At 37.5% G+C, this 13875-nt stretch overlaps 1 protein-coding gene and 1 pseudogene across 14 annotated transcripts in view; both read left to right on the top strand.

The window, feature by feature from the left end:
• The window catches only part of HUWE1 (HECT, UBA and WWE domain containing E3 ubiquitin protein ligase 1), a 154951-nt gene that overhangs the window by 72971 nt on the left and 68105 nt on the right, over positions 1-13875 (top strand). For all 14 annotated transcript variants that reach the window (XM_070462819.1, XM_070462818.1, XM_070462820.1 and 11 more), the window contains 7 exons: positions 456-581; positions 1096-1197; positions 1651-1731; positions 6205-6311; positions 7096-7273; positions 8108-8199; positions 8992-9203. In XM_070462819.1, the coding sequence (XP_070318920.1) occupies positions 456-581; positions 1096-1197; positions 1651-1731; positions 6205-6311; positions 7096-7273; positions 8108-8199; positions 8992-9203 (898 nt within the window). The remainder of the gene's footprint in view (positions 1-455; positions 582-1095; positions 1198-1650; positions 1732-6204; positions 6312-7095; positions 7274-8107; positions 8200-8991; positions 9204-13875) is intronic.
• LOC139033524 (U2 spliceosomal RNA) lies at positions 10520-10601 on the top strand (annotated as a pseudogene).

The raw sequence follows: 13875 nt of genomic DNA, 5'->3' as shown, positions 1-13875 counted from the left end.
GGACTTCTTTTGTAGGGCTATTTTTAATTTGCATATCTTGAATAACTAGTGATATTAAATACCTTTCTAGTCTTTGTGGAAAGGTACAGTTGACCCTTGAACAGCACAGGTTTGAACTGCATGGGTCCCCTTATAAGTGGATTTTTTCAGTGAATATATTATCTGTATAGTACTACAGACACTATACAGATACTGTACACAATTGACTCCATGGATTTGGAACCTCAGGTATGTTGGACTGATTGTAAAGTTATATGCAGATTTTCGACTATTTGAAGGGTCAGGGCCCCTAACCTTCGTGAAGTTTAAGGGTCAATTGTGTTTTCATTTCGGTTTCAGTATTTTAATCCTTCTCCATTTTGATTCATCTCTCTGTAAAGAAAAAAGTGTTCTCAAATAACTTTTCTTTGGTGGTCTGTTTTATTCTAATTTCTTTATCATAACTTTTACTTCAGTTACAGATGTGACTATGGAAAGTAGTCCCAGCTCATCCATCTCTATGGAGCACCGGCTGGATGTTGAATTAAGGGCATCAAGTTCTAGCAGCACTGGCATCTCCTCTGGCCCTGGCCCTCGTCCTGGTGTGTAGACATATAGAGACACAACCAATCACAGTGATTAAAATACTAAGCTAGTGAAGCATGGTCCTTTGGGGGAGCTTAAGCAGTACATTTGGAGGTTTGCTTCTTATGACTATGACTGTTACTTTGCATTCTGGTGTTCATTTTCTCATAATTAATACTTCATAGTATTTATAATTTTTCAACTCTTCATGTATTGATTATTTTATCAACACATCCATGTTTGAGGGCAGATAATATTCAAAATGGGAAACAAGTATTAGAGTTAATCTTTTTACTTTGTGATTTTTCTCCTTAATACTTTAGACTTCTAGTATAATTTTGTGTGGTCCTTGGTGATTTATTTTTTCTCATTTTAAAGCTTAGGTAAATGTTCTTCCCAGCATCCAGAGATTTCACTTCGAATGTCTGCTAGTATTGGTATAGTGTATATGGATCTCCTAAAAATTTGTTTTATGTATCTGCTGATTGTACATAATGGTGAACCAGTATAATCCTCTTTCTCCCTTGCCAGGAGTCCAGTGTATTCCACAACGAGCCGCACTTCTCAAATCCATGTTGAATTTCCTCAAGAAGGCCATTCAAGATCCTGCTTTCTCAGATGGCATACGACATGGTATTGGATTCTAGATATTTTCTAGAAGGGTGTTTGACTCTCTCAAGGATTGGTCCTTTTCATACTTTGTAGGAAAAGGTCATGCCATTTTGAATAGCTTTTAGTCCTTTAGTGTTACTTTTCCTGGACCTAAGGATTGTTCAACTATTTTAATAGTGATTCATCTATTTTTTTCCTTTTCCAGCTTTTAGATGTGTTCACTTCCAGTCTGCTACCCCACTCTGTCTCTCCGTCTCTGTATTCTTTTATTCTTTGATCTACTGTTAAAAGGTTATTGCATAGACAAAGAATAAATAATAAAATATTAGGAGGAGACAAGTGGGTACCATTAAGGAATCAAAATAGACTTTGTTTACTACTGTGTGGTATATGTAATGTATTGATCCATCATCTCCACCCATCAAACTGCTACTGGACTGATCATATTCTTCTTGATATTTTCTTTTCTCTTAGTGATGGATGGTTCTCTGCCTACCTCCCTGAAACACATCATCAGCAATGCAGAATACTATGGCCCATCACTCTTTCTCCTAGGTAACTGGAGTTGAACTTGTTTATACCAAGCTGGAATAACCTGGCAGTGTTCTGTGTGTATGTTTTATATCCTTGCAGAATATTTGTCCACTGTATGATTTTGTATCTTTCTAGTTGGTGATGAAATAGAGAAAGACCAGAGTTCCTTATCAAATAATTATCCATTTGCAATGTATTGTGTCAGGCAAACATGATAACCATTACACTACAGAAACCTTTTCTTCAGTGTATTGCGATCAGTAATACTATTGTACACTTGGCTTTTTGTGCTACACTTAAACACTGCAGGTATAATAAGAAACATGTCTTTATTCAGTGGTTAACCCTTGCAGGCTCAGTCACTTCAGTCATGTCTGACTCTTTGCAACCCTATGGACTGTAGCCTGCCAGGCTTCTCTGTCCATGGGATTCTCCAGGCAAGAATACTGGAGTGGTTGCCATACCCTCCTTTATGGGATAGTCCAGACACAGGGATCAAACCTGTGTCTCCTGCATCGCAAGCAGATTCTTTGCTGCTGAGCCACTGGGGAAGCCCCTGGTTTTTAGCCCCTAACCTTGGTCTAAAAAGCCCAATCAGAATGTTTTCCATTCTTAGAACTGAATGTCAAACCTGTAAGCTGTAGTAAAGAAAATTGTTTCTTATATATTCAGGACAATAAATGAGATATATATGCTTCTAGAATTCCCCTTAAAACTGTAAAGGGATTTAGTGGGAGGTATAGAAATAGAGAATGCTTCCTGGTACCAGTAGCATGCATATTTTAATACTCCAGAGTGTCTGGAGGGAGTAGTTCTAGCTACTACAGACTCATACTTAACTCCCTCACCAAAGCAATATAGGGGTTTTGTATATTAACTTTGTATCTTGTGACTTTGCTACATTAGTAGTTCATAATTGTTGATCTCTTAAGATATTCTATAAAGTCATCATCTACAAATAATTTTATGTTTATAATCTTTATGCTTTATTTTACTTTTTGTTCCTGACCTCAGGGGAAAGCATTCAGTCAGTATTTCACCATTAAGTTTGAGGTTTGCTTTAAAACAAAGTTTGAGGTCAGCAGATTTTGTGTTGAATGTTTTGCTCCTCTTAATCAGATTGAGGGAGTGTTCCCTTGTGTTACAGCAACTCCATTTTGACGTGGAGAGACTCCTCCCAAGGTTAGTTTCAGATGGAAAAACTCCTGACAGTAGTTTGGTATGATCAAAGAAAGATTTATTACTCAGTTGGAGAAGTCCCAGGTAAAGGGGCAGGGAAGGATGGCTCTCTCTTTGGGAGAAATCCCCCAAACAGAAAAGCAAATGCACAAGCCTTTATTTATAAAGGGGAAGTTTAAAAGAAGCAGCAAGAAGATACTTGTTCTTGTGGTCAGGGGTGCGGAGCAGGTGAGCCCTCTCAGGATGATGCAGGAAGCATACAAGCAGAATTCCTTCTTTAAAGTCTTAATTCGTCCCTGGCATTTGAATTAGCGTAACAACCTGACAGGTTCCCTGTAAATAAACTTGTACTTGAGAGGGATGAAATGTGCAAATCCAACCCAAAATAATTAGTTCAACAATTATTAACTCCATAAATGATAGTGTAGAGCCTTTCACCCCAGGCAGGAGATGGCCAGGGAAAGAAGTTAATGGGCGACTGAGAATCTCTTGGAGTACTTTAGTAATATAATTAGCTGTTTTGGTTTGTTGTTGTATTTGTTGAACTATCTTTCTTATTCTATTAACCCACATGCAGCAGGAGTCCCCTTTTAAGGTACAAGCTGCACTTTGAAATACCAGTAGGTAGTTTAATGCTTATCTGTTATCAATTATCATAGCAAGTAGATTGCTTTGTCCCTCATTAAGGGCTTCTAAGACCTGAGCTGTTCGGTTTATGTAGTTGGCCAGGAGTTGGGCAGTTACCTGTGTAGCCTCTAGAAGATTAATCTGTTAACAGAATGAAGACACCTAAACTTCTGTCTGTAAGACCAAAGATGGTGATGAGGCCCAGTATAAAAGGTAAAAAGATGTCCCACTGGCATTTGATGTCTCCCTTCTGTAGCCAGTTGGTGGAATACTAGGAAGAACCTGAAGGGGAAGTAAATGAGGAAGCAGTTGGTGAGGTTGTAATGTCCTGCTGCTGTCCAAGCTGAAACCCACTAAGTAAAGACTGCCTCCTCCCAAATTATACCTCTGGCTTTTCTGGCACTCTTTTATGCCCAACTATGTCCCCTTTAACTTCCTCAACTGCCCTTTCTTCTCTCTCATCTTCTGTTTTAGCTTTGCCACAGTTTAATCTGTTCAAGTCTGCATATGCCCTGTTCTTAGCCTACCGTAAGATCTCATGTCACAACTTTCTGAGAGAATTTTTCTGTATGCTCTTTTAAGATGCCTGTTGTGTTACCAAATCTTTAGTTTTTTTTACAGGTGTTTTTGATAGCCAACTGTTACCTTGTTTTTAAGAGACCATTTGTCTTGGATTGTTGCTATTTTATGGGCTTGTGGATTTAAAGAGTTATCTAAATTCTTTTAAGAGTTAGTTGCTTAGTTCCATCTGAAGCTGATTGGTTTTTCTGTGTTCATTCTAATTCTTAATCATCTATTAATTTTAAAGGAGTATTTAAACTGTCCCCCTTGCACAGTAGCATTGTGATGCAGCATTATAGTTAGATCTCCTCCAAATGACCCTGTTGCACAGTAGCATTGTGATGCAGCATTACAGTTAGACCCCCTCAAGATAACAGACTTGATGATAGAACACTAATTTTAGTTTATGAATACTCAATTTTAATAGCTCCTTAGAATCTAAATTCTAAGGAATTTGTACAAATGAATGTCTATTGAAGAGGCTTTCATATACCAGTAGAAACCCAAAAAAGGACTTATTTCCATAAGTTTATAAAGCTCATCAGAAATAGTAAAGGCCATTCATAACTCTTGGTCCCAGTAATTGTCATGTATCTGCCATTTCATTAGTATTTGATGAGAGGAGTTCTGTTCACTGTCTTGAACTGAAAATCCTCTGCTTTCTTTTAGATCTTAGGTATAAGCAATTATGAGTTTGTTTTATACATGGCTTATGGATATTGTATATGCATGTACTTTCCTTGTTAAGTTTTAAAAACAAACTTAAAAAAAAAATCTCATGTGTTCGAAAGCCTTGTTTTAATTGTTCCTAAAGATTTAATAACATGTCTAGAATTGGCTTGGTTGGCTTGATTCCTTTCTGTTACCTGGTAGTATTTTTTATTTTAAAAATTCTTGTAATAGTCTAATCTGTCATTTCTTGAGAGTTGATTTTTATGACATCTTATAAAAGCACTGCACTTCATCATGCACTTCACATAGTTTCTAAAATGTTATTTGTTCTGAATCCAGTTAGGTCTTTTTTCATTGCTGATATATATTACTCTTTTCTTTATTAGATTTCCCTTAAGTTTGTAAACTTTTTTCAGTCCTTCCTGAAGACTGGTTATTGGTTTTAATTATTTGTGCTTTTTGCTTGTAGTTTCACTAAATTCTGCTTTTTTTGTTACTAAGTATTTTTTCTAGCTTCTCTTTTGGCTACTTTTTAATGAATGCAATAATGCTATACTGTTTCTCTTGCATAGACTTTTTGCCGAATTCTAGAATATTAATAGAAGTCTTAGGGCACATTTCTCAATATTGTCAAAAATTGGTCAGATTAATACCCAAGGACTCTTACCATTGCTGGTATTTTTAAATTGCTGAAAGGGCTTTTTAGAAGATACTTTGTCCATTTTCATCTGTAAATTTACATTCATTTTAACCCAGCAAACTCACAACCGCATCATACATTTGTTTCCTGCATAAACATACAAAAAAGAGTTTATTTTTAAATTTATCAATTTTTCCCACTATGGACTGGTTTGTATACAGGGTGGTACATGTATATAGTGGAGCGGTATATAGCCATTCAAATTGAATGAGTTGTAGTGAAATGGGAAAGATAAAGGAGATTATATCATGTGTATTACAATTGAAAAATGAAGTTAACCTCATTCTTGTAAAAATTAAAATTTCAGTTTTTAGTCATATTTTTTCTTAAATGTTGTATATTTAAGGTGTACAACACAATTTGATGTATATAGTGAAATAATTTCTACAGTTAAGTATTATCTCCTCACATATTTTCCTTTTTTTGTGTGATGAGAGGATCTGAAATCTACTCTCTTAGCATATTTATACTACTCAATACAATATTATTAACTATATATAATTGTCATACCTATACATTGCCCCATACAAATCTTAAAAGATTAATCACTAAATTCCTAATAGTGATCAGTCTCTGATGAGCAGTATTAAGAACTTTTACTTCATACTAATTGTGTACATTTAAATGTTGTACATTGAGTCCTGGGATTATTTTATGTATGGTGCTGTTACTTTGTTTGGTTTTAACCTTTGAAATGTTGCTTTTAATACTTGTGAAGAATCTCTCAGTTTCTTATATTTCTCATCTCTTTTTAGCTACTGAAGTGGTGACTGTGTTTGTATTTCAAGAACCATCATTGCTTTCCTCACTCCAGGACAATGGATTGACGGATGTCATGCTACATGCACTGCTTATCAAAGACGTGAGTCTTTTTTGCTGCTCTGTAAAGAATTCCCAGTGCATAACCCCTTTCTATAAAATACACACACACAAAAAGCAGTCTTATGGCATGAAAATTCTCTCTTCTATATGTAGTATTGAAACTATTGGAGGATGAGGGGAAGGGATAGTTAGGGAGTATGGGAATGACATGTACACACTGCTGTAGTTTAAATGGATAATGAATAAGGATCTACTATATAACAGGGAAATCTGCTCAATATTCTGTAACAACCTAAATGGGAAAAGAATTTGAAAAAGAATAGATACATGTGTATGTATAACTGAATCACTTTGCTGTACCTGAAACTAACACAACATTGTTAATCAACAATACTCCAATATAAAATAAAAAGTATTTGAAAGACTATACTTTGAGGGGAAATCTGATGAAGAATAGATACATGTGTATATATAACTGAATCACTTCGCTGTGCACCTGAAACTCTCAACATTGTTGATCAACTATACTCCAATATAAAATAAAAAGTATTTGAAAGATTATACTTTGAGGGGAAATCTGAAAAAGAATAGATACATGTGTATATATAACTGAATCACTTTGCTGTACACCTGAAACTAACACAACATTGTTAATCAACTATACTCCAATATAAAATAAAAAGTTTTTAAAAAGAAAAGAAAAACTATTGGGATCTGGTCATCAAGATTCTTTTTATCTCTCTGTGCAGTACCCTGGCCAACGTTTTCCCAAGTCTACCTGGACTCTGCTAAATGTATTCAAGCTCACTTTCTCTTCTCTGTAGGTTCCTGCTACCCGTGAAGTCCTTGGCTCCCTCCCAAATGTATTCAGTGCACTCTGCTTGAATGCCCGAGGTCTGCAGTCGTTTGTACAGTGTCAGCCTTTTGAACGTCTGTTCAAAGTTCTCCTGTCTCCAGATTACCTCCCAGCCATGCGGAGGAGGAGGAGTTCTGATCCTCTAGGTAATTCATGAGAATTTGCTTACAGTAAATAATTGGGTTTGCTGCTGTGCCAAGATTGAGGTGATTTCCAAGCCACCAGTTGGCACGGAAATTGTTTCTTCCTTGATCTCACTTCATGTCTCTGGCTAGGTGTGTGTTTATTGGGAATTATCGCCATACATTCTATTGCAAGTAGAAAAGAATATTTCATCCTTTACCTGTGTTCATAATATTTCCTTACTTCTCAGCAGTTCACTGTTAAATGTACTGTTACAGCGCTGTTGAGGAATAGATATTAGAAAGCCAGCAGTAGATTTTCAGGTCTACCATCTAGTCTTCAGCAACAGGAGATCCTGGTAATTTTTTTTTCTAATATCCAAGTCCCTAAGATAGTCACAAATGAATAGATTTCCTTCTCAGTGTATTTGAGACCAAATCACTGAGGCATAGCAATAAGGTAGAGTTTCAGAAGGAACCCAGTTTTCAAAAATGTGCTTTGTCAGCACTGTAGCATTTTAGCCATTATCATTCTTTTATCAGGGCAGTCAGGGTTAATGGTTTATGCTCCTTTCTTTTCTCACGCTCTCTTCACTCTTCAATACTAACTCAGACCTTGACAATAGAGAGTACCAGAGTATAATGTAGCATACATGGTTACTTTTAAATGTGTTTACTAGACTGCTCTCCAGTGATTTGGTTGTAGAGGTTGGTATGATTTCAGTCAAGAAAGCATGACATTAGAAAATCAACAACCACCAACTCAATTTCTCCTTTCCTCCTTAAATTGACTCCAAAAAAAAAAAATAGTTCAAGCTCTGTTTTCTACAGTCTAACAGTTCCATTTTTGGCTTTAAGGGGATACTGCCTCCAACCTAGGAAGTGCTGTAGATGAACTCATGAGACATCAGCCTACCCTCAAAACAGATGCAACGACTGCGATCATCAAGGTGGGAAGTGATATGGCCATGACCATGGGCATGAGAAAGCAGTGGAGTGGGAGTTTTTAGGAAAAGGCATGGTATATTGGAGGTCATTTGGATTCTTAGACTGTGCCTATAAGAGGATTATGTCTGCCTCATTTCCTCCGAGTCCTTGGGTTGGTCCTTTGTCCCTCCCCCCCAAAAAAGTCGCTTAAGTATTGCATTCTTGTATAGGATATTAAGAACTTGTTGAGGCTTAGCTTCTGTTTGTAAAAGCATATTACCCTTTCTAGTCTTTCTTGCTTGGGTTTTTGTTTGGGTTTTTTTTATTTCACATTTACTAGTTGTCTCTTAGGATTATTGAAGCTGGTATATGAGTTACTGGTGGTTGCTGAGTCAGGTCAGTCAGTCAATCACTTAACAGCCATGTGATCCTGAAGAAGTTATTTAAATTCATAAGACTTCCAGTTTCCTTCTTGTAAAATGAAATTAATGGCTACATGCCAGAAATAGTGTATATAACATTTAGTTAAAGTGTTTTAGAAGGAGAAGAGGGCGTCAGGATGAGATGGCTGGATGGCATCACCAATGCAATGGACATGAACTTGGGCAAACTTCAGGAGATGGTGAGAGACAGGGAGGCCTGGCGTGCTGCAGTCCATGGGGTCACAAAAGTTCGGACATGACTGGGTAACTGAACAAACAATGAAAGTGTTTGGGCACTTCTGTATATAGCACATAGAAAGTGCTCCAAAAAGTGTTAGTCATCTCCCCATTCCTTCATTACTAATAAATAATCTTGCTTCCTTTCCCTTTCAGTTACTTGAAGAAATCTGTAATCTTGGAAGAGACCCTAAATACATCTGTCAGAAGCCATCAATCCAGAAGGCAGATGGCACTGCCGCTGCTCCTCCCCCAAGATCTAACCATGCTGCAGAAGAGGCCTCTAGTGAGGATGAGGAGGAAGAGGAAGTACAGGCCATGCAGAGCTTTAATTCTGCCCAGCAGAGTGAAACTGAGCCTAATCAGCAGTAAGTGTTCACAAGACAAGTTCTTTAGCCTTGTGATCTTGAGCATATTGTTTTCACCTGTTAAAGATGAGAGTTGAATTAGATCTGGTTGTAAGGTTCTTCCAGCCCCAAATGTCTTATAATTTTTCTTTCTTTGATTCTTGTGTGTCATTTGTGCTTTGGTGTTTGTTTTGGTTGCCTTAGCAAGCTTGCTTTCTTAAATGCTGTTCATGAAATTCAGTCAGAATTCAATATATCAAATTAAATGGCCTTCCTCAGAGGATTTCCCTTTGTTGATTTTGTATTCCACATCATTTACTGCTTGACTGTTTCCATAAGAGAGCATATATCTCCTAAGAAATTTTTAGGAGTTACAGGGATTTGCTGATTGGTCTTTGTTTATTTGATCTGTTCATTCCAGATAAATCAGAAGGCTTTGGAATGTACTATATGATTGTAGTCAGACACAGTAGATTTTCCTTCTTCTATTTATTTGAGGTTTATTCTGCATAAAAATTGATTTCCTGGATGGTAAGATGGGGATAGAGATGATAAAGACTGCCAGTGGACCTGGTTCTTTGAGCTTACCATGTTTGCATGCAAGGGATGAAAAGCAATAGCTGTTGCTGTAACTCTTAATTACTTTCATGCTAGAAGTAGGTGTGATCCCTCTAGACAGTCATGCATTCACTTATTTAATAAGTGCTCTTTTGATATATATATAAAAATCATTTTGAGAAAAGCATGATCATTTTAGGTGTGGATATGAATGGGTTTGAGCTGATCTTGAAGGGTGACTTGGGACTTAAGATTATGGTGGAATAGACACCAGGAGTGAAGGTCTAGAATCCAAAACAAGTATCCCCTCTTGAAACTCTAGAAAGTAATGAAGTATGTTGCTTTCTTGGTCAGATAGTTTCCTTATCTGAGAAGGCAACCCTACCTTCATCTAATGCCATCTTCTTCTGTTTTGATTAAAATGTTCTCTTTCTGGAAAAGAAGAAAGGAGGATACACTAAAAGATTGCAGGACTTCACTTGCAAAGGAGTTGGAATCTTAATGCTTCATTCCCATATCCTGGATTGTCAGCCATCCTGCTGGCATAGAGTTCTCTTTCCTGACAACAAACAAGGGAATGATTTCTTGAATGTTAGTATATGTGGTGGTTTTGAGTCAAACTATGCACATTCATCTGCATATGACTTTTCTACCTAGACTCCTTATATCTTTTGTCTAATATGCCCAGATTTTAAGCTGCCTTGATGAATTGACATTTTTTTCAAATCTTCAAATGTCTTCATTCTGCACGCTCTTCTTGGAATATCATGTGTCACTGTATCGCTTCTCGGCCTTTTGGCTAAGATCAAGTGTAGTATCATGTGTCACTGTAAATTATCTTCATATTTATCCCCATCCCAAAATTATCTTCTCTCCTTTTCTATCTGCCAGATTCCTGCAAATTCAACTCAAATACCTTATTCTTAAAGGAAATTTTCTCTCAACAGTTTTGTTAAAAATTATTTATATATTCTCTAGTGGTTTCCCCCACTAATCTGTATACTTCTCCAAAGGCAAGGACAATGTCTCATCCAAGAGTATATCCCAATCACTTTGTATATAGTAGATAATCAGTCAATAACTGTTTACTTAGTGGTTGATAGAATGAATCAAGAGTATCAGATTAGGGGGCTTCCCTGGTGGCTCTGTGGTAAAGAATGCCTACCAGTGTGAGACACAGGTTTGATCCCTGATACAGGAAGATCCCACATGCCATGGAGCAACTAAGCCCATTTGCCACAACTATTGAGCTTGTGTCCTAGACCCTAGGAGTCACAACTACCTAAGCCCATGCACCCTAATGCCCAGGCTCTGCTAATCTAAGAATCTCACAAATATTGATACATGTAATCTCACAAATATTGATACATGTATACTTTTCTACTTCTGCCACCTTTACAAGCTTCATTTGGGTCATATGAGGATTATTAGGGCTGAGAGAGAATGCAAAAGACTACCTAAACTCAACTTACATTTTGAAAACCACTATCTATTAAAGGCAAATTCTTTTTTTAAAAATTTATTTATTTTAATTGGAGGCTAATTACTTTAGGAGGCTAATTACTTTACAGTATTGTAGTGGTTTTTGCCATACATTGACATGAATCAGCCATGGGTGTACATATATCCCACCATCCTGAAACCCCCTCCACCTCCCTTCCCATCCCATCCCTCAGGGTCATCTCTGCACCAGCCCTGAGCACCCTGTCTCATGCATTGAACCTGAACTGGCGATCTATTTCACATATGATAATATACATGTTTCAATGCTATTCTCTCAAATCATCCCACCCTCGCCTTCTCCCACAGAGTCCAAAAGTCTGTTCTTTACATCTGTGTCTCTTTTGCTGTCTCACATATAGGGTCATTGTTACCATCTTTCTAAATTCCATATATATGTGTTAATATACTGTATTGGTGTTTTTCTTTCTGACTTATTTCACTCTGTATAATAGGCTCCAGTTTCATCCACCTCATTAGAACTGATTCAAATGCATTCATTTAATAGCTGAGTCATATTCCATTGTGTATTTGTACCACAGCTTTCTTATCCATTCATCTGCCGATGGGCATCTAGGTTGCGTCCATGTCCTGGCTATTGTAAACAGTGCTGCAATGAACATTGGGGTACACGTGTCTCTCAGTTCTGGTTTCCTTGGTGTGTATCCCCAGCAGTGGGATTGATGGGCTATGGCAGTTCTATTTCCAGTTTTTTAAAGAATTTCCACACTGTTCTCCATAGTGGCTGTACTAGTTTGCATTCACACCAACAGTGTAAGAGGGTTCCCTTTTCTCTGTACTCTCTTCAGCATTTGTTGTTTGTAAACTTTTTGATAGCAGCCATTCTGACCAGCATGAGATGGTATCTCGTGTGGTTTTGATTTGCATTTCTCTGATAATGAGTGATGTTGAGCATCTTTTCATGTGTTTGTTAGCCATCTGTATGTCGTCTTTGGAGAAATGTCTGTTTAGTTCTTTGGCCCATTTTTTGATTGGGTTGTTTATTTTTCTGGAATTGAGCTGCAGGAGCTGCTTGTATATTTTTGAGATTAATTCTTTGTCAGTTGCTTCATTTGCTATTATTTTCTCCCATTCTGAAGGCTGTCTTTTCACCTTGCTTATAGTTTCCTTCGTTGTGCAAAAGCTCTTAAGTTTAATTAGGTCCCATTTGTTTATTTTCGTAAAGGCAAATTCTTTTATCTCCCTATCACAGATAGTTGTCATGGTAGAAAAATTTGCAGTGAGTGCCACCCCCTCCTCAAAAGTATGTTTGTATCCCTCCCCCACCCTATGCAGAATTCTTCAATGAAACCCCAGATAAATTCTTGTCTCCCATGCCTCCATCTGTTTTCCAATGCCTTAAGTGATACGTAATTTTTTCCATTAATTAATTTTACATTTCCTATTTCCCTGCCTTAAAATGAGGCAGCTGCCTATCTTATTTCTGTCATTCATAGGAGCAAGTTAGCCTGTTCTAGAACATATAAATAGAATAAATGGAGTCTTACATGTATATCATACATAATGTATATACTTTCTTATTTTTGACTTTTGTTGCATAGTGTGGTTTTGAGATTCATCTGTGTTGTCTATCAGTATGTTGTTTTTGTTGCTGAGTAGTATTGCATTGCATGAATATACTACAGCATTTATCCATTTGCCTGTTGATAAACTTTCAAGTTTTGAGTTTTTTTCCAGACTAAGACAGTGTTCTTTTCCCTTGTTGTTTTTTTCCCACTGAAATCAGCAGTATTTGAAAAAAAGTGATTGTATTTGATCTTGAGACACGTGGTTTGTGCTAGAAATCTGGAGTAAGGAAATTAGGCACTACAATCTACCCCAAATACATGGAGCTCTGTTCTACATTCAAAGACATTCACCACAAGTAGTACTAAATACTTACTTGTTGGCCTCTTTCTTCTGCCTTCTAAATTGTTTGAGCTCAGCAAAACTGACATTGCTAGGGGTGAATATACTTGCCAGTAAGTAACCAAGCTTTTCAGTTGGGCACCATGGTTTATTTTTGTGATTGATTTCATTTATTTTGCCTAACTGCCTAACCACCTACCCTGAACAACTTGAAAGAAATGGGTGATATAAATCCACGTGGCCTTTGAAACTTGAATGAAAACTGTTTGAGTTTAAAGGCATCAAATGCAGAGAAGCAGTTCCTTGAATTGTGTCCCACTGCTGCTGCTAAATCACGTTGGTCATGTCCAACTCTGTGTGACCCATAGATGGCAGCCTACCAGGCTCCGCTGTCCCTGGGATTCTCCAGGCGAGAACACTGGAGTGGGTTGCCATTTCCTTCTCCAGTGCATGAAAGTGAAAAGTGAAAGTGAAGTCACTCAGTTGTGTCCGACTCAGCGACCCCATGGACTGCAGCCTACCAGGCTCCTCCGTCCATGGGATTTTCCAGGCAAGAGTACTGGAGTGGGTTGCCATTGCCTTCTCCGTGTGGCCCACTGAAAGGGCTCTTTTTGCCAAAGGCAGCTGTGTCTCCTCAGAAGTGGGAAGAAAGACCTGATTTTCCTACCCACCCATCCACTCCCCTCCCCACAAAAAGCCAAAACATGACATCTCCTGTCCTATACCCGTGTACTATGACACTCAATTGGAATCCTCCTCTACATCT

The sequence above is a fragment of the Odocoileus virginianus genome, unplaced genomic scaffold, assembly GCF_023699985.2.
Source record: "Odocoileus virginianus isolate 20LAN1187 ecotype Illinois unplaced genomic scaffold, Ovbor_1.2 Unplaced_Scaffold_14, whole genome shotgun sequence".
NCBI lineage: Eukaryota > Metazoa > Chordata > Mammalia > Artiodactyla > Cervidae > Odocoileus > Odocoileus virginianus.
Note: the sequence above shows the minus strand (reverse complement) of the source record. Positions and strands in the feature narration are given on the sequence as shown.